The sequence below is a fragment of the Hirundo rustica genome, chromosome 4 (genome assembly GCF_015227805.2).
Source record: "Hirundo rustica isolate bHirRus1 chromosome 4, bHirRus1.pri.v3, whole genome shotgun sequence".
Taxonomy (NCBI): Eukaryota; Metazoa; Chordata; class Aves; order Passeriformes; family Hirundinidae; genus Hirundo; species Hirundo rustica.
Window position 1 is genome coordinate 66,580,078 of NC_053453.1, and position 25,565 is coordinate 66,605,642.

Below are 25,565 nucleotides of genomic sequence, written 5' to 3' on the forward strand. Positions count from 1 at the left end.
CGTTCCTTGAAAACACTGCTTCTGCTGGATTCCTATTGCAGATGACAAAACTCGAGTTTCTGAAAAGATTTTTTTTTTTATGGGTTTCACATTTTTTTGTAATGTCTCATATCCCTTTGGAGAAAGTAGTTTTCTTGTGAAAGCTGCTGAGGAATTTCAATTAAACTTACTTTTCTTAATCCTCAGATGGGATCAGGAGACAGCAAATAGCTGTATTTATCATGAGAACAGATCTAAATGACTTTTTCTATTAGACATAGAAATTATTTTTCTTAGCAAACTTAGCTGTTTTAGGAGCTACATTTACTTTGGCATGAACCCGAAGTAAATATGTTGGGACTTGTTAAATATGTCTTGTCTTATTTAAAAGGATGCAATCATAATTGCATCCATTCAGTTAAATGATAAGCAGGTTGTGATTCAATCTCTGATTTTTACAGTCAGATTTTCCAGTAAAAATCTACAGATCTCTTCTCTAAGCTCTGAGTCAGAGCAGGGTCTTGACTTACTTAAACAGCAAGAGCACACTATGAGGAAAATCAAATGAAATTAAACGTTTAGCAGCTTTTTTTGTATTCTCTGAGTGTCTGAGGACAGGATTAAACCTGAAAAGTGGATACCCTTCATGGTGTCTGTGGTAGAGACAGATTTAGTAGGCAGCCTTGGGAGGCTTGTGAGATTTTTGTGTTTGCTGTAGCTTAGCTGTGCAATGATTCATGTTTTATCTGCAGTGCCATCTTTCAAGGAGTAAATCATTCAGTTACAATAAGGAAAAAATCACTTTTGAAACGTTATTTCAGATCCTTCTCCTCATGGTTTATCTGTTACTCTTTTCTTCATTTATGATTGCTTAATTTCAGCTCATAAGATTGTAACACATATTCTTCCTTCTTTTCAGAATTCCTTGCAGATCCACACCAGCATTTTACAGATTCCAATCCCTTCCTTTTCATCGACATCCAAGAGCTCAGAAACTGTTGCAGAGAGACTGAAAACACACCCTAGGCCAGATCCTACAAGTGAAATGAGGTATTATGGTTTCTATGTATTTTTCAATTGTAAATCAAATATTCTGTGACATTTAAGAAGAGCAGTAATCTGTCAGTCACTGAATTATCAAGCCATTTGCCAGGTAAACAAGGCTAGGATTCCCTTGCCTAGCTGCAGCAAACCAAGCTAACGTTCCTGAAGTGCACTGATTAAATCCTGAGTAAGCAAGGGCTGCTTTGGTTGCTGTTGTAGCAGCACTCATGGTCCGTACCAGCTGTGTAAGGCACTGCCAGAACAAAAGGGCTTCCAGCTCTGACCTGAGGAGGGGAGGAAACCCAAGGGATGTGTGGCTGCAGCCTGGGGCTGTGCCTGAGCTGTGGCACCCAGGGGTCCCCATGCTTGGAACCAGTGACAGCTGCTGGGTGAGGAGTGGCTGTCACCTTTCACCAGCATTTCTAATCCTGCACCCTCCGTGTCCTGGGAGGGAGCCCAATGAATCCCTGCAGACCTGCACTGGCACTGCAGGGAGTACAGAAAAGCACCTCACACTCACAGCTCAGCAAAGGCTGTGCTTGGGTTTTTTCCTTCTGGGTCCAAATCCCTGGCTTTATCTTTAGGAGTGTGAAACACTAAGAATCCAGAGGCAAGGAGATGTTGACTTGAAATAGTCATCAGTCTCAATGTGAAATATCAGTGTGAGCTCAATTTGATGTGTGATTTTTCCAGCTCCAGTGGAGGAAAGGATCCTGTCCAGAAGCCCAGCTTTGTGCTGTGCATGTTCCTCCTGCAGCTCGAGCTGTCACCAGCAGGGATTTCACCTGGGTCTCCTCTTGGAACAAACCAAAGCAAGCACTAAAGTGCAGCAGAGTGCCCCATGCTGTGGATGGTGTCCAAGAGATGGTGACTGCCTCTCCTTGTGCTGCTGCAGAACTTGCTGGAACCTCTGCATTTATTGAAGTTAAATAGTTCAGTATTGTCATCATCTTACAGTGAGAGTTGTCTTTCCTGGGGCTCTTGAGCTCACCTTTGTCCTTTATCTTTTACAAGACTTGCCAGCATAGCAGGAAGAATTTGCCATATGTTAGTACCATAAGAGCTGAAGTGAAAACAGAATTAGAGCAGGCTGAGATCATAGGATTTCTGTCTCAGCCTTTTTTCTTATCTTTTTTGTTTTTACAGTGAAGGAAGATCAACGGGTTCCTCCCCTGAAACTCATCTGTGTGATAGTCCAGTGTAAGTGCCATAATCAAAACAGTTCAGGGGACATATTTAAATGTGATGGTCTACTTGAACCCCCACGAGGCACCTCCCCACATTTTACACACACATGTAAATAGGTCAGTTAATTCTAGCCAAGATGCTCTTTGGTGATGGTAGGTTTCTGCTCGTGTCTCATGCTTTCATGATCATTATTTTCCAATGCTTTATCTGGGCACGTGGTACTTCCTGTTACATTGTGAAGCATCCCTAATTTGGTGGTAGACTATCAATGTACTTTGAAATTGATAGTTTTCCACAATGCATGCACACATGATTTGCCTTTTTCTTTTGATAGTGGGGGGAAGGTGATCAGCTGACTGCAATGAGAAAATAATTTTAGTTTCTGCCACATATCCATATTCCCTAAAGCAGCAGTTATTCCAGTGTGGAAGTTCTTACAGTATCTCATTAAATTGCATGGGCTCTGATTACTGCATTTACTGCACTGATTACTGCATCTTAATTCAAAATATCATTTGGTTTATATCTCATCATGTATTATAATGCTGTCTTTAAAGCTGATTCCTTTGAGTGTCTTTATCTTAGCAAGTTTAATTCTAATAATTGAGCTTGGTTTTTATGTTGTTGTTTCAGAACTTCCACACTGCAGAAGTCCAGCAGTCTGAGCAGTTTGAGGAAAGAGGCATCTGAAGTGGTAGGTTTGGTCTCGTGCTTCCATCTCCTTGCACATAGGTGTGCTGTTGTGTCCCTGTGGGTGTTGTGTTGCCTTCTGAGAAATTGTGAGTGAAAGCAGGGCTCCCTGTGGCATGTGTTGGCAGTGGTCACACACATGTGACATCTTCCATATTCTATTAAAGGAGAAATCTGTCCTTGAAAACACAGGTGCTTTTTTTTTCCCGCCTCTTTGTTTGAGCTTTTTACCTGAGATTCTCTTGCTATGTTTTCGCTCAGATAATGAGGTGGGACTTTTTTACTCAATATGCTTTTCTGATTTAAGACAAGAAAAAAATAACTCCCACCACCACTTCCTACCTGTGTTTAAAGTGAATAATTCTGGAGGGCCATGTAATTAATGCACTGTAAAATATGGTCTGGGCTGACTGTATGTATTAGGTAGTCAGAAACAAAATACTGAGCTGTTGGATGGCTGGGGATAGCTTTAGTTAGGCTTCTGTGGAAGTGACTAAAAGCAGGTAATCTCTAGCAATGCCGTCCAGTCAGTGCAGTTGATGTGCTCTTTTGTGACAGTCTGAGCTCCTGGAAGCTCCTGAATTCCCTGATACCTCCTGTGCCTTGCAGTGTAGGGGCGAGGCTGACAGGACTGAAGATGTCACCAGAATCTGATAAGAGCTGGAGTTCATGGCTTGGGGAGTCTTTGGTTTTTTGTTTGTTTGGACAGACAAGGAGCAGAGGCTGTGGATGTTTTATCTACTTGGCTCCTACCCTGTCTGGTCCCTGCTCTGGGTCCCCTCAGGCAGCTCTGCCCGTGAGTGCCTTCACATTCTGCCTGTCACTAATCGTATGCACAGCTAATCCTTCACAAAGTGAACCAAAGCAACCCTATTTCCATGTCAGCTCACTGACCTAAAGCAAGCAAGGCTTAATCCGTGTGAAATACAGCTCTAAAGAGATTTTTTTTCTGGGGAAAAGGAACAGTCAGGGAAGGGTATTTCACTCAGAACTTGACTTGGGTAATCATAATGAATTGAATAATGGGTGTAAACCATGACCTTTTTAAATGTCTTAATCTTTCCCAAACAGGACAGAGACTGTGCACAGAAGCCATCAGAGGTAATGTGTGTGTGCTGATGTGTGTCCTTGGAGAAACATGGGCAGTGAGGAGGTGTTGGGAGGCTGGGAGGGGTGGAATTGCCACACGCTGTTCCAGAGGGGGAATGGACGTCCTGCAGGCGGGACAGAGGAGTCTCTGGTGGGTGTCACCATCGGTGGCACTGCTCAGTGCTCAGCACGTCCTTTGCCTCCTCACACATGGATTATCTTCCAGTCTGACTGAGAATAAGGCTACCAGCTAAGCTAATGCTTTTCCCCCACTAGATAATGAGCAAAGCTAACCGTTAAGCATTTTACTGACTCGGTGATTATCTTTGATTAGCGTATCTTGTAAAACCTTTAGGTTTCTCAGTTGTCTTCTGTGAGCAGCAAGCGTGTTTCTGAGGAGCCTGTCATTGCAGAACAATCACCCTGTGGTACCTTAAGGCCACATCTTGCAGTTCTTACCTCTAGGAACGCCTGAGCAGAGGTGACAAACCTCAGATACCACTCTTGGGATGAATGCTGTATTGATTCAGCAAAAGCCAAAGGATTATATTTGGGCTGTGAATGGTTTTGCTTCCTTCTTTCAAAGAGACAGTGAAACAGCTGGCAAGGTTACAGTACTGCTTTAAATTGGCTGACTGGAGTGTCTGATATCTCTCTTGGCATTTATACTCCTTGCTTGATACATAATTTCCTCTTTGCTTTGGCAGTGGACACAGTCAATTAATCCATTAATTAAGAAATTGCAGGGCAATGATAGACAGAAAGAGCTCTCTGACACTTGGCAAACAACCAATGTACTGTGGGGTGTTGTCTCTCTGCTTCCCACTTACTGCCCCTACAGCTGCCAGTGGGGGAGACAGGGACCCTGAAATGCTGGAGAAGTTCAAAGCCGTGCAGGACTCTGTTTTTACCTTTTCCATACCTTTAAGTCAGCCTTACAGAAATTGAGGAACATGTGAAAGAGCACAATTTACTCTTAGCAGGTAGTGGTGGTAATCCTGGATTCTGAAGACACGTCAGGGTTTAATCCTGGCTGACGACAAAGGGACCCCACAGCTGGTCCCCTTCCCTGCCCCAGTGGGATGGAAAAGAGAATCAACAAAAAAGAGAGAGAGGACCTGGGGATACGAACAGTTTAATAATTGAAGTCAAGTAAAATTATCATAATAATATAGTAATGATAAAAAATACTAATAATAAAAGGGAGAGGAAGTGAGAGAGAAAACCCAAAAAAGACAAGTGGTGCACCACAATACTATTGCTCATCCCCCACGGACCAGTGCCCAGCCCATCTCCAAGCTATGACTGGCTCCCCTTCCCAGTAACCTCCCCAGTTTATGTACTGGGAATTCTGTGGTGTGGAATATTCCTTTGGTAGCTCAGGTCAGCTGTCCCAGACATGCTCCATCCCAGCTTCTTGTGCACTTCCTTGCTGGCAGAGCGTGGGAAAATGGAAAGTCCTTGACTCGGGGCAAGCACTGCTCAGCAACAATCCAAACATCTCAGTGTTATCCATGTAATTCCCTGCTAAATCCAATGAAGCAGTACACCATCTCGAACTAAGAAAAAGTTAACTCCATCCCAGACCAATCAAGGACAACATATTTAAATGAAGATCTTGTTTATGGTTTTCTTTATGGTTTTTATCTTCTGTATTCTTGTAATGACAGATGAAGAAGGACGTCCCGGATTATCTGCCGGTGGTCGCTCTGCAGGCTCTCAAAAGGCCTTCTGCAATTCCCTTGTATTGACTCTTTATTTCCCTGATTCAAGCAGGTTAAACCTCCTGTGGAAGGCAATAATTTTGCAACCCTCCCTCCCAAGTCTCCTTCCCACGGGGGCGCAGGCGACGAGGACAGTTTCGGCACCCGCAAAGCCAGGTCGTCCTTTGGCCGAGGCTTTTTCAAGATAAAAAATAACAAGAGGACTGCAAGCGCCCCCAATCTGGGTAGGTACCATGCCTCTGCATTTAGCTTGTGTGCATTTGGAAGCATCTTAACAACAACTTAACAGGCTGTAACTGCCTTAAGAAGCAGGAAAGGCAGCCTTAGTCTCACTGTGACTTGGTGGCACTTCTGACAGTAGAATGTTTGGAGAATATCAAACGGCAAGCAAAAACAATCACTGATGAAAGGAATTATTTGATGTGGTTTAGACTCTGCAGTGGTATCTGCCCTGGGACCTCACAGGGCCATGCTGCTGTATGAAATGGTGGCTGCCTGGCAGCAGTTCACACATGGGATTTGTGGGCTTTTTTCCCCCTGGCTCCTTCCTCAGTTTATGTTTCATAGGATTTTCAGATATACAGAAATAGGACAGCCGCACTCAGTCTCTCTTTTTTTTCTTTTTGTACTTAAGCAGCCTTGCAAAAGAGGTGATGACAACAGGAACGGGATTGGCAAGTCATTCAAACTGATGTTGATTTTTCTACCTGTAGCGTTGGTGGGGGCGTTTTTTGGTATTGTCATTTGGTGACATTTGCATATGACAAAGAAATAAAATGTTCTGCTTAATGCAGAAGTCACTGTTGTCACTAACTGGAATTCTACTTATATTTACTGCTCTGCTCTAGCAGTCTTTCCACTGATCCAGTTCAAGCATCCAGTGAGTCCCTGCGTCAGATCTACTGCCAAACATCTCAGATTTTTGTTTTCCTCTCGCACGAGATTTAGGAATTTAGCTCTCTATTTCAAAAGCCTGAAGGGGGATAGCTTCTGCTTTGTTACTTACTCCAAGAGAATTTTAGATTTTTGTTCCAAACAAGTAACATAACTACACGTTGATGATATGTTGCCCATATTTGCCTGTGACATACAGCCTGGGAAGTTGCTAGCTTACTTGGAATAGATGTACAGTCTATTCTGAGGGTTAGACTCTTCGTTTTGGTTTATTTCATGTTTGCTTTTGTGTAATCCCGTTTTGTCCTGAAATTAATTTAACAAAGCGCAGTACTTGTGTCTGTCGTAAAGGAGTGAAAGATGGGCCATCTAAATCAGGGTCTTTGAGTAAATCATTTACGTTATCCAGATTTCAGTGCTTCCTTCTGTAAAGCTGCTGTCCAGATATTTGCCGCCTCACAGGAGCAGTGGGGTCCTGGAGCAGGTGACCTCCTTCCCTCCTCACCACAGAGCTCCACTCCTTTGTTGTGACAGGGAGTTTCCCAGTGAATTGGGGATCCTGATCCCGTGTGAATTCAGCATTCGTGTGGCGCTTGTGTCTCACGTCCCTCCCTCCTTTCGTCCCGTACTTTGTGAGTTTTGAACTGTGTTTGACCTTGTGCCTCTGCGTGTTCTCTCCCGTTGCGCTGCGTGTGCCTTTGTGCCTTGTGTGGATATCTGAAGATCGCAGTCGAAGTGCCAGTGCACCGACTTTAGGTACAGTAATGCTGCATGTCTGCCCGTGCCAGCGCCGTGCCCTGACTGCTGCTGACAGCTGGCTGTGGCCACACACTTCCCAAACCGCAGCCAGGCACCAGAGCTCCGCCTCGGAACCTCTGCCCATCACTAAAAGGAGTTTTCATGTAACATCTGCCCTCTGCTAAAAGTCAGCTGTGCTGGTCCTGAGTAGCTGCTACTAATGAGAGATTGCGGGTCAATTTGCAGAGACTTTTGCTGTAGCTTTGAGCACAAAGTTACCACAGACCCAGGTACCGGGTGAGAATTGGTGATGCTTAGTTGCCTTTGTGCTGCCACCTCTCCTGGATCCGCTGGAAGAGTTTAAAGGGTGGTGAAGTTAGGAATGAGCTGTATTTCCCAGGCATTCATTTAAGGGAGTTCTGAGGGAAAGCATATCTAATTTGCCTTCTAGATGTAGTTGTATTTAAGATACAGTGAAACGAATGAGAAATAATTGGGGCAGACGGGGAAGCAGCCTTTCACAAGTAAATAAAAGTCTTGTGATGTGAGCATTCCCTGGGTGGTGCTGGCGAGGGCAGGTGAGACCTGCCTTGGGAGGAGCTGTCTCAGTGGAGTGGCAAAGAGACCGAGGGCTCTGGGCCCTCTCTTTTTCTCTCATGGCCCCCTAAACGTTATCTGTTCTATGGGGTTGTGTCAGCGCGTGGAAAGGAGCCAGGTTTGAGGAGCAAACAGCACAATTCCCGCAAATCTCTGCTACTAATGCATCCAACCTTGTCTTGGTGTTCTGTCTCTAGATTGCCATTTACGTGTTTTTGGTTTTTATACTTTACCTTCTACAGTAAAGCAAAAGCCACGAATGCCACAGCCTGGTTCGATGTTACTGCTGTCACTCTTACTGGCAGGATCCCTGTGTTCGATAGTGGCCAAACCAAAGTGCCTGGAAATGGTCTTTTGTGTGACCTTGCTGCTTCACTGCAAGGTTTGACAAGGTGGAAAATGGGACAAGTTCGTGGATATTCTGACTGAACCATCTAAAGTTTGCCCAGGAGAGGGATACACCGGCAAAGCCTGGAATTTGTTGCTGGTCATGGCCCTTTTTGTGGCCATCTCCACATTAACTCTGTGGCTTGAGACCACATGTCCCAGCAATATAAGCTCTGCCTTGATGCTTTATTTACTTTTCTCCTGGAAGTCTGAAAGTCTGTTCCAAACACAAGTTATGGTCATTTAATTACAGAGCTATATTAAAAGATGCTGCAAGTAATTCCTGGCCTGACTGCCCTGCCACAGCTGCTTCAGCTGAACAAGCTTGTGCTCTCACTCTTCCCCAGCAAGCAACTGGCATAAACTACACGTGGTAGTTTAAATCAGCTCTATGACACTGGCTGGCACATCTCTGCTTATGTAGTCTAGTAGATACTGCAATTCTTTCAGGTGGTTGTTTTTTTGTTTTTGTTTTTTTAATGATCTTAAAATTGTTTTTCCTTTAATAGTTTAGCTTTTGTGGTACTTTCCCCCTCTGGGGACAAGAGCCCTCAGGTTTGTTGTCGTGGAAAACAGCTACAGATCAAGGATTTAATGCTTTTAGAGTGGGTGGTAATGTTGAGGGTCTCTGATCAGAGGCATTTTGTTCACTCAAAACATACAGTTCAGACTGTTCATGCAGTTCAGAGCCTAAACTCCACGGTGTTCCTCTGAGGAGGAACAAAATATTCCACAGTTTGCATAAGTGAGGGGAAGAGGGCCCTCCTTTTGAGGCAGGAGTTTTGTTGCTGGAATTTCCTGGCCAGGGAATGACATACTGCAGGTTTTGCGGAAAGATATCCGCAGGGAATATCTACTTGGCTTTCTGTGCTTTGGGGACTCCTGGTTCAGTTCCCTGCCACTGCACTGAATTGTTTCTGAGCACCCACGTGCCTTGGCTCTGTCTGTGAAAGCACTGTAAGAGCACTCCCTGAGGAAGAGTAGATTTGGGATTTAATTCACTGCTTGATTCACGAGGTGGATTTTCCCACCTTGGATGCAAGGCGTTTAACTGAAGCAGGACATCGCCTTGGAACGTAACCAGCCAGGCCCACGAAGGAGGAACATGTGGTGTTTCTCATGGACTTTCCCATCTCTCTTTGCCCCGTTTTCTTGATATGGTGGCTGTCAATAATTTAGCAGGAGTCATTCCCAAGGTCAGGAGCATGTCTGTACAGACCCTCTTGTGCAGGGCTTGACAGAGCTTTTGTTTTCTAACAGCTGAAACAGAGAAGGGATCTGCAGACCACTTGGATCTGGCTGGCTTGCCCCCTCGCCCAAAAGAAGCAGATAGTCTGCAGATGACACCACCTTCTCCAGATTCCAGGAAGAAGGCCAGAGGAATCAAGAAGCTGTTTGGAAGGTAAGTAAAAGATGAGAGATGACCGTTCTCCAGAGCTGGGGCTTGGGCAGGGGTTTGCTGGGAACACGCCTCCTCTTCTCCCCTGCCAGTGTGGCTCTATGGTGTCATATCCCAAGAGCAGGAGCCCGTGTGGTGTTTGGGAGATTTAACAGTAGGCTGGGGGCAGGTAGAAGAGGAGCTACAAGCCCTAGGGGAGATCTTGGCCTGTGTTGGTTGCAGTGGCAGCAGAAACATGCCTTTTCCTTAGCCAAATGTGAATGTGCTTTCTTCCCTTTAGACTTAAAAGAAGTCAGTCCACCACCTTCAACCCGGACGACATGTCCGAGACGGAGTTCAAAAGAGGAGGGACGAGAGCAACTGCAGGGCCCCGGTTGGGCTGGTCCCGGGACCTGGGGCAGTCCCACAGGTGAGGCACGAGTGGGGACCAGGTGTCGGTGCTTGGATCCCAGCGGCACCCAAAGGAGGAGGGCAGTGCCAAAATGAGGCATCCCCTCTCCTGGCTGAGCAAACCCAGGCTGCTCCCTCCTCTGAGAGAGGGTCTCTGCAGGGCTGAGCTGGGCTGGGGGCTGGGGTCCTGCTGCTGAGCTCTTGCCTTCGCAGGACGGGGCTGTGAGACGGAGCGTGAGCCCTCGTGTGGCAATGACAGATCCTCCTTCTGGCCCTTTCCTGCTGCACTTCCAGGGATTAAAGGAGAGAGTGAAGCCTTCCAGTCTCACTCCAGAGCTGTAGCCATGCTAGGCAGCAGAGGAGGCTCTTTTCAGTAGGATTATAGGAGCCTGTGTTTATTGTGACAGTGGCAACAGATCAGCGCCCAGCACTTCATCGTGCTGATGGTTCACCCTCAGAGATAGTCCCAGCTCCCACAAGATGTGAACTAGGCTTGATTTTTTGGTTTCTCATTATTTATGAGAACAGGAGATTGGAAGCACGGGATTTATCAGTCTTTTTTGGGTAAACTCTCCCGCAGTGAGCTGGACATGCCTTTCGCAAAGTGGACCAAGGAGCAGGTTTGCAACTGGCTACAGGACCAAGGGCTTGGCTCTTACATCAATAATGGCAGGCACTGGATATTGTCTGGGCAAACACTTCTGCAGGCTTCTCAGCAGGATCTGGAAAAGGTGAGGAATACCAGAAACGCTCCTTTCAAATAAAGGTACAAAAAAATCACAGTTTCTGTGAATGTAAATCAGGTCTGTAAAGTGCACCTGGTAAAAAGCTGTAAACTAGATGAGTTTTCAAAATACTGTCACCTGCAGTGATGTCAAATCCATTTCTTTGTAGCTGAAGTTTTGCAGAAATTTAGTGCTCTGTAATGAAGCTAATAATTACAAATACATGATTTAACTTCATTAAGCATGGACACATCAATTGACTGTAGCACCTTCTAAAAATATGCATGTGAAGCTGCCTCATTATCATATGAGTTTGTAGCCTTGCTTCATTAGCACTCATATGTGCTACAGTTATTTTATGCCTATGTTAGAAGGGTGTGAAAAGGTGCTATTTTGGTCTAATTGTATTTTCTGTCCATTTTATACAAAGAGAAATGAGGATTCGTTACACACAGGTTGATCAGTCTCTGTCTTTAATTGCTGCAGGATTGCTTGTCTATTTTTAAAAATGAGAAACACAGAAGAAATTAATTCAATTTATACTTTTAATCCATAGTATTTGCTACAATTTGGATTTTCAGCTTTTAAAAAGTCCCTCTCCTCACCAAATAGTAAGCCTGTTTTCTCAATTGGGTAGTTACACTACAACTGGAATAAGAGAAGTAATGGCTTCTAAAAGTGTTATCGGAGGTAACATTAACCAGCAGGCACTGCTGAAAGTGGAAATGGGATTAAAGAGATCCTGGGATAGCTGCACTTGGCAACTAAACTGGGGAATGATGTTACGCATTTGGAACCATGAATGAATTTTAGTTGTTCTTGGGACATTCCTGTGCTCTTAACTAAATAGTTATTTTAACTTTACCTGCCTAAGTGAGACGGGAGGAATGAATCCCAGCAAGTATTTTTTTGATTGCTAGCATTTTAATTATATTGTGGAATTTTTCTTTTTTTTACCTGTTATGAGAATATTGTGGCAAACATTTTAATTCAGTTTGAAATCCATCACTCCTTGAAATTAACCTACCACACTGTGAAACTACTCCACCCCAGTAAGCGGGCCTTTCCCTAGTGCTGAATGTGTGCTAAAAAAACGCTGAAATTCAGCAAATAGAAAATGCTCCTGCCAGGTCACCAGCAATGCTGTGGAAGTGTGACTCTCAGAAACCCTTTGTCATTCAGCAGGGGGAGGAATAAAATAGTATTGTCTCTTGATTGACTGCTTTTCTTCCTTTCACAGGAGCTCGGGATAAAGCACCCTTTGCATCGGAAGAAGCTCCAGCTTGCTCTGCAGGCACTGGGATCTGAAGAGGAAAACAACCACGGAAAACTGGATTACCACTGGGTTACCAGTAAGATTTTACTGAGTGCTGAAGCAGTGGCTTGGGATAGGGGTCCCTAATTGTGGCTAATTTGGGGCACTGAGGATGGGAGCAGTAAGTGCTGCCACTCTGACAGGAGTGTCTGTCCTGCCCTAGGGTGGCTGGATGACATTGGCCTGCCCCAGTACAAGACCCAGTTTGATGAGGGGAAGGTGGATGGACGCATGCTCCATTACATGAGTGTGGTGAGTAAATGGTTTCTTCCTTTCCTGACATCCTTTCTATGTTCTTGGCTCCTCAGTGTTCAAAAGGACCCCTTTAAACTCCAGTAAGTGTCCTGTGTTAATGCCAGTAGCTGTAATCTATAGAGATCAGATGCTACTGCTCACCTGCAAGCATTTCCTAAGTTCCTTCCATCTTTAGAGCTGCTAGGTTCAGGTGGAAGAGCAAACACCTGAGAGTGTGTTTGCAAGTAAAAAGAGTAAGCAAGAATCTGGACTCGTGCATGAGAAATGGGCAGTGCTGAGCTGCAGAGTTGTGTGTCACACCGGTGTGCTCAGGCAGGGCTTGTACACCTTGTAAAGGTGTGCAGATGCTCTGGTTGCCATTCATGCTTTTGCTGTTCATGTTGTTATTAATTAATTAATAGAAGCAGATGGAATCCTTTTCTTCAGCGAGCAAGCATTCTATCAGCTTGCTTATTTACACGGATGCTTAGGTGAAGAAAACCCAAGCAATTTCCTTTGAAGAAAATTGCAGTTCTAAGAGCCAGCTTGTTTGAAAGCAGGTTACACTTAACAGCTTTTGCATTTCAGAGTGCTTAGCACAGGCATCACCTCCCCACTTCACTGCCAGTCAGGTTTCCTTTGTGTGAGGGCTCAGGTAAGATGAGATAAGACCTTCCTTCTCTGGGGACACAAATGCAAATTGAACATCTCTAATATTAATTCTTTCTGTACGACAAAGAAGAAGTCAATCACAGCCCTGCTCTCTCATGAACCATGAGTTACCTTTTCATGCCACTCTTGCATGTGTTTTGCATAGGTTTTACGTCATGGTTTGCAATTTTATTTATTGTAAGATTGCTTCTTCTCCTTCTTAACCCTGGGAGGTGTGATGCCAGCAACCTCCATCGAGTTTGATGTTGTGTTGGGAGACTTTAGTACCATTGTCACTGCCCTTTAATTGTAGATCACTGGGGATATTTTAAGAGCAAGTTTAACCATCAAATTATGACAACAGATTTGCCATAAATAACAAACAAAATACGCAAAGTATTAAACTAATACTTGTTATGATCTTTTGAAGTTACTCCGACTCAAAATAAATAATAGGGAACATTTATTATTTTATAATAAATGAAACAGCAAACCATGACATAGTAACCTAGTGTCAGATTCATCACAAAGTTAGCTGAACACAGTGGGATGTTTGGGTAAGCAAAGAATCTTGTCTTAAACATCTGACAAAATAGATTCCAGTGCTCATAACAAGTAGCTAAAACTGAAAGATTAAGCTAGGCTAACCCTGGAACAAGGGTGCATAAATTTATGTAAGTTAGCCAAATTGCACTTGGACTTCGAGACACTTTTCTTCTTCACCCTTTTTTAATTTTTTTTTTTATTCTAACCATAGAGAATGTCCCAGTTATCAGGGTAATTTATTGTTTTCAGTTAAACTTCTAGCTGGACATTTGAGGTATTAAAACTTCTGGCAGGATTAAGTGCCAGGTGAGTCTAGTGCGTTGGTGCTGTCCTGTTGGCTCTTATCTTGTCACTGAGGAGGTTTCATCTCACCCTTTTCCCCTCCCTGTAACCCAACATTTCTTGTACTAAGCTCTGTACTCTGTGTGAAAAACATCCCCCAGGAGCTGGTACAGTGCAACACAGGAAGTTTTTATTTTGGGACGGATGTTTTGATATGAATCACCTGTCTGATACATTAAAATCTTCCCCCCGATGTGTCAGATGTGCCATTTTAAGCCAGGGGCCAAAGCAGTCCCCTCCAGGAAGATGCTGGTCCCAGGAATAAGCAAGTCTGTATTTATTAATTTCCTCTTGCTCTTTGACAGGATGACTTGCTGTCCTTGAAGGTCATCAGTGTCCTTCACCACCTCAGCATCAAAAGAGCCATTCAGGTTTTGAGAATAAACAACTTTGAGCCCAACTGCCTGCGCAGGAGGCCGTCTGATGAGGTACTGCTTTACGGGGGAGCTGTGAAGAGGAATCCTCTGGGGTTTTATCCTCGGTGTTTGATTCTTCCTGCTCGGCTCTCTCCTCCTATCTCCTCATTCTATTTCATTTTTTGTTTCCTGTTTCTCAGGTTGTTCTGTTAACCTCAAGCTCTGACATCACTTTCTTTTCTCTACCTGCCATGACCCCAAACTCATGTCCCCCTTTCCAAGTCTCCCGCTTCTCCTCCAAGCCAACAGCTGGCTCTTTTGGCCCAGTCTCTGATGCCCTGTCTGGAATGCAAATTGTCTTGAACTCAGAGCACTGTTGCCACGAGTCTTGTGCAACTCTCTGGAAAACCGATGGCTGTGTCAAAATTTTCTGTGTTAAAGGAGCTTGGCCCCATTACCAGGCTGGAGACTGCCTTCACTGTGTTTTAGAAGCAGTGAATGCTGGGTAGGGCAATGGATGACAGACCAACCCAGACTCTTGGATTTCGATTCCCAATGTGTACCTGCAAGAACAGCACAGCAGCTCATGAAGCCAGCTGAATTTTCAGCCCTACCAGTAGAAATGGCAAATAACCCTCGTGCCCAGCACAATAATCAAATGACCTGACACACCCCTGCCCAAGGCAGCAATCCAGACAGATTTTTCTCCTCACTGTAAATAGGATTGTATTCCTTAAGGGCAGGGGAGGTATGTTCCAATAAAGACTGGGGCTGGGATTCAGCTGGTTTTTGACATCCCCTGACCCGCCTGTCCCTCCTGTTGGCAGAATAATGTGACACCTTCCGAGGTCACCCAGTGGACCAACCACCGCGTGATGGAGTGGCTGCGCTCCGTGGACCTGGCAGAGTACGCGCCCAACCTGCGGGGCAGCGGCGTGCACGGGGGGCTGATGGTGAGCTCTCGGGGCGGCTTCTTCCATTTTATGGAAAAAAAGATGTCTGGGAATCGCTGGGTCAACGTTCTGACATTGTATTTGCCGCAAACGCCTTTTCTGCTTATTCTGCTTAATAAGAAGTTTCTTACCTTATGGTTTAAAGGATATGAATGTCTTGAGGGGAAGTAGTGTGGTTTAATACTCTGTATTCCCCTCACAATTCCACTTTGGTATGGCATTCTCCTCCTCCTGTCCTACAGTGGTACTGTGCTGTTGGGCAGCTGCTTTCTGCCTTCCTAACCTGGATGTGGTTTTCTTTTGTGTGGGAAGCTTGTTACTTTTGTAAAATGTGGGATTACACTGTCAAACCAGGATTGTTTTTAATTGCTCTGGCATCACATACTCCAGACAAGAAACTTACACCTGCACAGGTTTGTTGTGGTGATTAGGAATTATATCCCTGCTCCAGATGTTGTGTGTTTATTTTCCATGGTTTCTCTGGCTACCTTTTCCAGAATTGGAAGATGATGCTGGGTAAACATTTTGTGATAGCTTCACATGGTACTTCGGTTAAGGGTGGATCTATCTGTTCATTTCTTCTTACCTGCCAATTTTTTCCTATTTATAACTCCAGAAGGAAAGCCTGGAGGTAGCATTTTAGGAATCCTTTAACTAGTTAACTCTCATTCCTCCTTCTTTGTTGTGTATTTCCTCTAAAATACAAACAAAAATCCCAAAGCAGCCTTAGGGAGTGACCAAGATAGGCCTGGATGTCCTTGAGATGTCATCAGACAGTGCTGGCCTCAGCTGGTCTCTCTGATTGGATTCCCAGGTTTTGGAGCCCCGTTTCAATGTAGAAACCATGGCCCAGCTGCTGAACATCCCACCCAACAAGACGCTGCTGAGGCGGCACTTGGCCACTCATTTCAACCTGCTGGTGGGGCAGGAGGCCCAGCAGCAGAAACGTGAAGCCATGGAGTCCCCAGACTACGTCCTCCTGACAGCAACTGCCAAAGTCAAGGTAGGCCCCTTGTTCTGGGAGGGGTGGGAGGTTCCAGGGAGGCATTTGGATCTCCGGTTTTATCCGTGCTGGGAGGGCACTTCAGTAAGATATGAGAAAAGGGGTTGGTCCTGAAAGAAAGAAGCATGAGAGCAGGACTGGCAGATCTGGGACACTTATGTCTACCATGGGCAGGCCACTTCTCAGCCTCTCTGACATGCACAGACAAGAGGTAGCGCTTGTGTTGTCCTTCTGTCTGTACTGAGATGTTTGGGAGGGAGACTTACTCTTCACAGACTCATGGTTTAATGTGGAATTTTTACCTCATTTGGGATTTGTTAAATGGTGGTGTCTTAACAGCGGTAGAATGAGAGGACACATTGTCCTTTCAGGTGCCACTGTCATGAAATCCTGAAGATCTGTGTAGGAGAGCACTGGGGTTTTGACCCTTTGTCATGGAAACACAAGAGGGCACAAGTAGGCCTGTTAATTCTTTGCTGTTTCTCTAAATACTTGGCGAATTTCTTTTCGCTTTTAAGCCAAAGAAACTTACCTTCAGCAATTTTGGGAGCCTGAGGAAGAAGAAGCAGGATGATGTGGAGGAGTATGTGTGTCCCATGGAGCTGGGACGGGCATCTGGCAGTGGATCAAAGAAGGGCTTTAAGCCTGGCCTGGATATCCGAGTCTATGATGATGATGATTTGGACAGGCTGGAGCAGGTAAGTCAGTTCTAACAGTTCTGAGTCTTTGAGCTGTCAGGTTGGGTGGGAAAACCTTCCATTTCCCAGGGCAGTCTTCCTTTTGCTTCGGCCCGTGAAGGCCCTGACTTCTTGCTGTCACACAGCATTGGTGACAAAAGGGTCTGCTCCCCAGGAGGTCGAAGGTGTGAATGCAGCACTTTTAGGACCTGCTCTGGAGTAACTGTCCTCTCCTGACAGGCCGTGCTTCTCCCTTGGTCTGAGCATCTCAGGTGTAACCAGTAAATTGTGTGCTGCACCTGATTGTCACTGTTGTAGCAGGACAAGGACACAGAGTGGATTTAGATCTTAGGAGGTTTAGGATACTAGAAGAATGTTCTTCCCTGTGAGGGTGGTGAGGCCCTGGCACAGGCTGCCCAGAGAGCTCTGGCTGCCCCATCCCTGAAAGTGTCCAAGGCCAGGCTGGATGGGGCTGTGAATAACCTGGGATAGTGGAAGGTGTCCCTGCCTGTGGCAGGGGATTGGATTGAACCAAGATGATTTTTAAGGTCTCTTCCAACCCAAGCCATTCTATGATTCCACTCTGTGATACAAATAAGTTATTATTAATTCATGATTCATTATTCATTCTCTGTTTTTTTTATAGATGGAAGATTCAGAAGGGACAGTGAGGCAAATAGGAGCGTTTTCTGAAGGCATCAACAACTTGACAGTAAGGCTGTGGATGGGGTCTGTGCAGTAGGGTCTCTGTTTCTGTGGGATGTGTGACCCCCTGGGCAGTCACTCGTGTTAAACAGTGTCAGTGAGGTCCTTTGGGTGTTCTCAGGGACAGAGGGCACAAGAAAACCAAGTGTTTCAGGAAGGTACCTGCCCATCCTGGTGGGGAGGTTTGGTGGCCTGTACTGGCTCCCCACACACTGGGGAGGGCAGGGGACACAGCCCCCATTGCCCATGGTCGGTGGGTTTCCAGGCTGCATTTTCTGGGTGGAAGCCCCGAGCCACTGGGGCCAGCAGGCAGCAGAGAGCTGGTTTTGCAGCAGGGTGGGTGAAAACCTCCCTCAGCAGAACAAAGCAGTGGCTGGCAGGCAGTGTTCGCTGCCCAGCACAGGACAGGTAGCTGACTCCAGTTGTGAGATTGACTCTTCCCTCCTTTCCTTTCCAGCACATGCTGAAGGAAGATGAGATGTTCAAAGACTTTGCCACTCGCTCTCCTAGCACCAGTATAACAGATGAGGACTCCAACGTGTGACAGTCACCGCCAGGCACTGACAAAGGCTCATTCTCCTGCGTGCAAGGACATCCCTGTTCCACGTGACAGGCAGCACATCATGTACTGTACATTGCTCTTGCTTCTGTTTGTTAGAAGTAACGCTGAGGGGTGGAGAATTTTAAAGAGAAAAGGAGAAAAAACAAGGTGCCTACCTAAGTTGCCATAAAAACCACCCAGACGCTGGTGAATGGTAATTGTTTTAACTCTATTTAATGTACAAACTGGTGATATGTTTCAGAGTGTTGCATTGAAATTGATGTGGTATGATAGTGCTGCTTTTGCTTATTCGTGGCCTCAGATAATCCTTTATACTGTTTGAAAAGAACAGAAGGTGTTAGGTGGAAGTGTTGCGTCTGTAGATACCGCGCATCCGCTCTCTCTGCGCTCTCAGCTGAAAAATAGAAGTTTCTGCTCTTTTCTAAGTGCTTTTCTTTGGCACAAGCACCAGTTCAGCCCTGTCCAACGTAAGATTTTAGAGTTCTGTGCCCTGTGTAAGCTCCCTGGTAGCCCTTGACTCCTGTTGCTCCTATTTTTATACTGTTTTATAAAAAAAAGAAAGAAAAAGAAAAAATAAGTATATGAAGTACATATAAAAGCAAAAATTTAAATTTTGTGAGATAGAGTGATGGAAAGTTGAAGGTGTGTGAGGGAAAGGGAGAAGGTTGTAAAAAAAATATGCCAGTTTGCGAACCAGCTGGTTACTGGGAAAGGCAGGCTGACCTTTGGAACTGTTTGCTTTCGTTGCTTTTTACTGAGTGCACAGTTTAATGATCTTCCATTTGAGATAAAACAATTCTAAAGCATGTTTCTTCTAGCAGTGACTCATCCAGAAACTGCACATTTTAAAATGTCTTCTTTTCTTGTCCCCAGCAGCAGTAGTTAGTGCATTCAACGAGGTTATTAACTCTTCCATGACTTTAAAAATTTCCTTAAAGCTGAGAGTACTCCCTGCGTATGGAAGGGATATTTCTGTGCTGTGACTAACGTGAAGATGGTGTAGTTGCAAAAAAATAAAGTTATATAGAGAAATGTATAGGAAATATATTATTTCATATTATTAAGCCTAAGGTGGGACTTTTCCTCCAAAATTCAGATATCGAATGTGTGGCTCATCATTTTACCTTCTTAAAGCACAGCTCCTCTAATCTTGAGGATCATCAGGTTTTAAAATTCCTAAGTAGCCAGTGGGAATCTTGTGTCAGACTTCCAGTATTGCGAGGTGTCCTAGCCAAAAGCAAACAAAGAAAGTAACTTTTTATTCCAGTGGTCATTTGTATGGTGTTGAACGTTGCATGTATTTTAGCACAATGGCATGAAGCTGCTTTGCTCCGTAAAGGCAAACAGAAATCCAGCTGGAATTGTTCCTTGCGGTGGTGTTGCTTTGCCAAGCGTTTGTCACCCGTTTTGTCGCTCTCCTTGCTGGAGGTGAGACCATTCCTGGTGTCGTGCAGGGGATTTGGGGTTTGTGCTGACTTTGGGAGCGTTTCTAAAACACTGTTAACAAAGCTAGGAAAGGAAGAGAGGGCTCTTCCCAGGATTTTCAGGGAACTCCCCTCAGATCAGAGGCATATCCCAGCATTAGAATGATGTAAGCTGACCTGGACCTTTGAAGGTTGTGCAGTGTAGGTGATTATTGATGTACCAAGATGGAAAATTTAATGTGGGCAGGTTTAGGGTGCAGATGCTTGTGATGTGGATTCAGGCTTCCCTTTCTGTGAATACTCAATATTGTTACTATTTACATGGAAGTTGAACGTAAAACCCTGAGGAAGCGCTGGGAAATGTGGTGCAGGCTTCTGAACAAAAGTGTTCCTCTGGATGGCTCTCACTAGTCACCGGCTACTGGACAGGACTGGGTGTTCACAGGGGGGAAGAAGGGAGGTAGTGACACAATAGTGTGTGCTGAAATAGCCACAAACACTCTGCAGTTTCTCTGGAGTGTTATCAGTGAGGGCAGTGATTGTTTATTTAAGTGCAGTGAAGCAGCATTCTGCTCCAAACATCCCCTTCCTGGCAACCAGGTCATCCCCTCGGATCTGAGCCCTGGTTCTCTTATAGGGTGGGGACATGAGAGAGGTGATGGAGTCGAGGATTTTATGTGCATGTGTGCACGCTGTCGATACCATCAGGGCGTTTAATTGGTTTGGAGAGGGCAAACGTAACTGCTGTGTATTGCCATGTGAAATCCAATAAAGTCTGTGGAAAATGCCAAGTGTTTCTGGAAGCTGGTTCCCTTTTTCACATGTCTTCTTTTTATTTTTTCCTTTTAATTTTCTGAGGAAGCTTGTTCTGTCCTATTCAAAAAACAAAGGAGGGAAAAGCGGCAAAATCACACATTTTTTGTTGACTCATTAATTTGTTTGTCAGTCGTGCCTGCAGCAGGGCTCAACTAACAGCTAAGAAATCAACTATATCAAGACTTTCTAGTTATTTCTTGGATCCAGATTTGAACCATCTCAGGTTATTTGGTGTGGTGAGAAGTGGCACGATCATTGCTCAATGTGTGATCCACAGGAAGCCCTCCCAGGGTGCTCTGTCCCTTCTTGCTGTGAAAGACACTCTCTCTCTGGTCCCAAGTGTTAGTCTCCCTTCTCTGGGAGATTAAAAGAAAAAGGTGGTTTCATCTCCAGGCAACACGCTGTGCCAAAAAAATGGTTTCTGTGCAATAGTCCTAGAAAGGAGATCCAGGGAGATAAGATCAGGCTGGAATGAGATAACATCAGTCAAAGGAACGGTGCCGGAATTAACAATAAGGAAAACAAGCAGAGATGAATTCAGTAAGTGTGAAAGCTACGGGGCCTGTTGGGCTGGTCCCTGCTCAGTCAGCTGTGGAGAAACACACCCAGGAAAAAGCCTGGCTGCCCCACGGGCTCACAGAGCTCAGCTCTGCCATCACCTTCACCAGGGAGGCTGCAGGTGTCCATGTGCAGCTGCATAGGTCTGGCTGAGCCCAGCACCTGCTGAGCCTTTGCTGGAAAATAAAGATTTGTCCCTGAGGCAATCCGCATGTGGAAACGACCTCTTCTGGCAGAGAAGATGGGCCAGAAGGTCTCCCAGGAGGACAGCCAGGAGAACAAGGCTGAAACTCTGGTCATCTGTGAAGTCTTCAGCCAGGGTGTGCTCCATGCATCTCAGAGGCTGCAGGACTACCTCGGTTTTGTGGATCCTCAAAGCAAATTCCAGCCTGCCACGAACACGCTGAGCGAGATCTTCCTGGTCAACTTCATCAACTTCTGCGTGGGGAAGAGCATGGAGGAGCAGATCACGACCAGCAAAATGACCAAGCAGCAGTCCTCCCTGTTTGGAGTGGACTGGATCTGGACTCTCTGTGGCTCTGACAAGCAGATCAAGCTCCAGATCGCCGTGCAGGCTTTGCAGCTGGCCGAGCTCTTCCACGGCGAGGGCGCTGCCGAGGATTGCTGCCGGGAGGCCGCGCTGGCCGACGAGCGCTTCCAGAACATGAGCAGGTTTGAGAAGCTGGCCGAGTTCTGCCGCCTGGTGGGACGGGACTGCCTGGGCTTGTTCGTGGTGTTCGGCGTGCCAGGGAAGCCCAAGGACATCCGAGGAGTCTTGCTGGACAACGTTGCCAGGGAGGAGCAAAAATACCGCCTGTCGGGCAGGAATGCGCTGCGGCAATTTGTCACCAGCACTGACAGCTCCCTGCCCACAAAAGTCATGCTGGAAAACTGCCTGGGCACCAAAAACGGGCTGAAGGATGTGGGCAACGTGTACATAAACTTCGTGTGAGCAGCTGGGCAGGAGCAGTGGCTCCGTGCAGCACCGGGGGCCGCGCGGGGCTCAGCTCTGCTCCTCTCTCCTTCCTCCCCACACTCCATTCCCTCCATCTTCCCCTCGACCCATGGTGTTCCCTCAGCTCCTGCAGAAGACAGGCTGAGTCAGCCTCTCCAGGTTTGAAAACAACAGGACAGACCTGCCAGAAAAATGTTTATAAAAGGCACAACGTTTTTCCAGAACATTTTGTTCACCAGACATTAAGTCTTGGCTGGAGCTGCTGAAAGTTTTATCAGCCAGAGCTCTGGGGAGGTCCTGGTGGATTTGACTCAGAGCCTTTGTTTGCTGTGTGGCAGATTTTTTTTCTGCCCTAGGAGGGTGGGTCTGTAATAATGGAAATGTGCTGGTGCTGGTCAGAAGAGTCGCAGTGAGTATGAAGAACAATACCAGGCCTTAAAATTACTGATTTGAAGGCGCGAGCTGGTTTCAATTAAGAGGAAAAGCCCTTCCCAGTGCTAGAAATGGGCTCTGAGAGAGACTCATTAATTACCTGCCACCTAATTGGTGCCAGGCTTCACAGGGCCTTGGAGCTGTGAACAAAAGGCAGCAGGGCTGGGGCCAGCTGTGAAGCTTTTCTCGCTGAGTGGCTGTGTCAGGGCAAGGTATGGCAAAAGCTAGGGGCAGGTGTTCAAGAACAATCGAGCAATGGGGACAAAAACCAAGCCTGATGTGGGTGGGACCTTTTCATAGCAACAAAGGCACCCCTGACCATTCACAGCAGAGAGCAAATTTGGAGGAGGCAAGATTATTTCACTTAGAATTTCTTTTCAGTAGCTTAGAGCTGATGGCATTTATGGGCTTGATTTATTCTGTTTCCCTCAGCTTTTACTGGACTAAGTGAGGCTTTTGGGTTGGTTATACCATTATAATTACTTGCTTTGCTGTTAACCAGTGAAGCAGGACCTGGTCCATATTCAAACTGGTAAACTCACTTTGGTTATAGCTGGTTGAACAGCCTTGTCAGTGAAAAACTCATCCACCTCTAATTTTCGTATGAATTCAGTCATTTAACAGAATAAAAATAATTTTGAAAACACATTCATCTTTCACTATTTACTATTGGAGCTGTGAGATGGGGGCAGCTGTGAGAGCTGAGAATCAGAGGCTGTTACTTAAAGAGCCATTAAACAAGAGCCTAAAGAGGCTGAGGCATCAGTGCCACAAGTGTTTGCAGCATTCCATGGCAGAGGCAGGGAGGCTGAAAGGGGAACTGAAATAAAAACAAACACAGAGAACTTTGACATTTTTGCTGAGTCACAAACGTAGCTGGAATTGGAGAAGGGTGACCTTTCAGTCCTGAAATAGTTCATTTAGAAAGAATTGCTTTCAAAGAGCTGCTGTCACTTTATCCTGTGTGTGTGGCTGGGCTTGGTGGGAGGAGACAGTTCTGGTGTGTTGCATAGAGAACCTGCATAGCTGTGGGGGATTGGGGGTTTTTTGGCTGTCTAACAGAATAATCAACACTGCAGCAGGATTGATACTGGTTTATAAAAGACCTGCAGAAAATTTTAATTTTGCATTAAATTGGTATATTATAACTAGTGTGACTTCACCTATGCAGTTCTTTAGAAAAGTTGTCTCACTTGAAAACTGGACCTTTTTTCCATTGCACATTTTCTCAGCAATAGAAGGGGAAGGGGAAAATCAAAATGTCTTGACTGTAGAGAGTTTGAACTATGAGAGTTACACAGTGGGGCAGTTGTTGATTATTCTGTTAGAAAGGCAAAAGACCTGGAAAAATCTCTGGAAAATCTGTGCCAGGGCCTCAGCACCCTCACCAGGAAGACTTGAGAATGAGGCAGCTGGGGGGTTGGTTGTTTGGCCGTTTGTATACTTTAGTTATTTTAAGTTTTTTTCCAGTTATTTTTCTGTTACCAACCATAAATTTTATGTTGTGTCTCCTTTCACAACCACTGCAGTGCCCATGAACTAGCTGGGGTTAATTCTACACCGACATATAAAATACACCCTGATTTTCCCTATGCTTTTGCTTCAGAACTGATGAGTCTGAGATGAGGCAGGGGAGACCAGACCATTATAATTTCCTCTTATTTTGATGCGTCGTAACAAAGTGAGAACGCAAAGTTCTTCTCCCAAATCCATCACATTTGGAGTCATGAGGACTGCTGGATTTAAAAGATGCTGATTCACACTAGTGGTTATCAGATTTTTCCCACCTGTGACAATTTCACAGCTGTCTGGCAGCACAGAGTTCTCCACTTTGGAGTTCAGATGCTGCAGCAGCTGGCTCAAGCCTCAGCCTCCAGTTCTCCACTAATATTTAGGGGAAAAGCCTATAAAGAGAGATGCAAGTGCAAACTAACTTTTGCATCAGCACACCTGACCTCAGAGCCTTTCGTGCACAGGTACCATTTGGCATTTTTTATTCATGCAAAAGTTACAACACTGTGCCTGCTGGAACAGGGATTCCCATCAAAATGGATGCCAAGGGCTGCTTAACGTCACTGGGTTTGTTACTTTTATCTCCCCTAAAACACCACAAGCCAGAGACTGCTGAAGTGGCCTCTGATGCTGCTCCTTGACACAACTTGCACTGCTTAATGATGCAGTGGCACAGAGAGGGGAATAGGAACATCCTCACCTGACAAAACACAATTCCTCCCAGGCAGCACCTCTGGTGAGGAGCTCTCTCCTGAAGTATCAGCTCTGTCAGCACAGACAGAGTACATGTACAGAGACAAGTACAGGAAGGTATTAAGTAGTTTTACTTATGAAGGTATTAAGTATTTTTATGCATCCTTAATGCACAGCTGCATGCACACGTTCCACACAAGAAGAGTGAACACAACAAAACTTGCCTGAACCTTCCAATTAACCTGTTCCTTGCCTTTGTAAGTTTAGAGATGTGGTTTGGCCAGGCAGAAATAGGGCAGATCATAATTGCCCACTTTAAAGCAGCCACATAACTTCAGTTTTGCTTTGAAGCCCTGACAATCACCAAGGTAAGTACGAGAAGAAGCTGCCTCAGATATGCCAACCTAACTTGCACATCACCATTTAGCAGCTGAGGCAAAAGTTACCAGCACCTCCTTGAGGAAGGGCATGCAAATCCAGCAGTGGGACAGGGGCTTTACTGACCACCACTAACACCACAGGATGTTTTATCAGCCCCCTAAATCCTGCCCAATATCTGGGCTCTTGCTTTCTCTGTTGAAAACTACTGCAAAACAGCAGACTCCCAGTCAGAGGCATTTGGGGGTTTTTGCACCCCTTTTGAACCACCTCAGGAGTCAGGGATATGTTTTTGGAACAGCTGTACCAGATTTGGGATATGGACCCCTCTCCATGCTCCCTCCTTCCTTCCTTCCCAGAAAAACACAAAGCACCACAAAGAGAATCAGTTCCTCAAAGGAGTTTACAGCAGCTCCCCTGTGCTCAGCAAGCCAAAGGCCTGGTTTGATGCAATCACACCACCGACAAGAAAGTGACTAAACCTTCGCTGGTTTCAAAGCTCTGCAGGGGAAGGATTTCCACTTCACTGGAAGTGTTCCTTCAAGCAGGGAAAGAACCATCGGAGAACCCCCACTTGGATGGATTAAAGAGACCAAACCTCCTCAAGGA

At 45.5% G+C, this 25,565-nt stretch overlaps 2 protein-coding genes across 28 annotated transcripts in view; both read left to right on the forward strand.

The window, feature by feature from the left end:
* PPFIBP1 (PPFIA binding protein 1) overlaps positions 1–20,403 on the forward strand; it is a 102,255-nt gene extending 81,852 nt beyond the window's left edge. For 12 of the 27 annotated variants that reach the window (XM_040063532.2, XM_040063536.2, XM_040063537.2 and 9 more), the window contains 17 exons: positions 899–1,029; positions 2,170–2,223; positions 2,845–2,905; positions 3,973–4,002; positions 5,764–5,938; positions 7,332–7,364; positions 9,591–9,732; positions 10,010–10,138; positions 10,700–10,850; positions 12,085–12,196; positions 12,323–12,411; positions 14,238–14,360; positions 15,116–15,241; positions 16,056–16,244; positions 16,763–16,942; positions 17,568–17,633; positions 18,084–20,403. In XM_040063532.2, coding sequence (XP_039919466.1) covers positions 899–1,029; positions 2,170–2,223; positions 2,845–2,905; positions 3,973–4,002; positions 5,764–5,938; positions 7,332–7,364; positions 9,591–9,732; positions 10,010–10,138; positions 10,700–10,850; positions 12,085–12,196; positions 12,323–12,411; positions 14,238–14,360; positions 15,116–15,241; positions 16,056–16,244; positions 16,763–16,942; positions 17,568–17,633; positions 18,084–18,170 — 1,878 coding nt within the window. In that variant the 3' untranslated portion in view covers positions 18,171–20,403. The remainder of the gene's footprint in view (positions 1–898; positions 1,030–2,169; positions 2,224–2,844; positions 2,906–3,972; positions 4,003–5,763; positions 5,939–7,331; positions 7,365–9,590; positions 9,733–10,009; positions 10,139–10,699; positions 10,851–12,084; positions 12,197–12,322; positions 12,412–14,237; positions 14,361–15,115; positions 15,242–16,055; positions 16,245–16,762; positions 16,943–17,567; positions 17,634–18,083) is intronic. The other 15 variants (XM_040063539.2, XM_040063557.2, XM_040063546.2 and 12 more) reach the window with 3 other exon arrangements.
* Positions 20,404–21,197: 794 nt separating this feature from the next.
* REP15 (RAB15 effector protein) lies at positions 21,198–22,047 on the forward strand. Its single transcript, XM_040063312.2, has one exon. The coding sequence runs from the start codon at positions 21,198–21,200 to the stop codon at positions 21,936–21,938; it is 741 nt and encodes a 246-aa protein (XP_039919246.1). The 3' UTR covers positions 21,939–22,047.
* The last annotated feature ends 3,518 nt before the right edge of the window (positions 22,048–25,565 follow it).

Bases quoted from the DNA above. Each gene is read 5' to 3' on its own strand.
- REP15 (XM_040063312.2), top strand. From the start codon at position 21,198: ATGTGGAAACGACCTCTTCTGGCAGAGAAGATGGGCCAGAAGGTCTCC.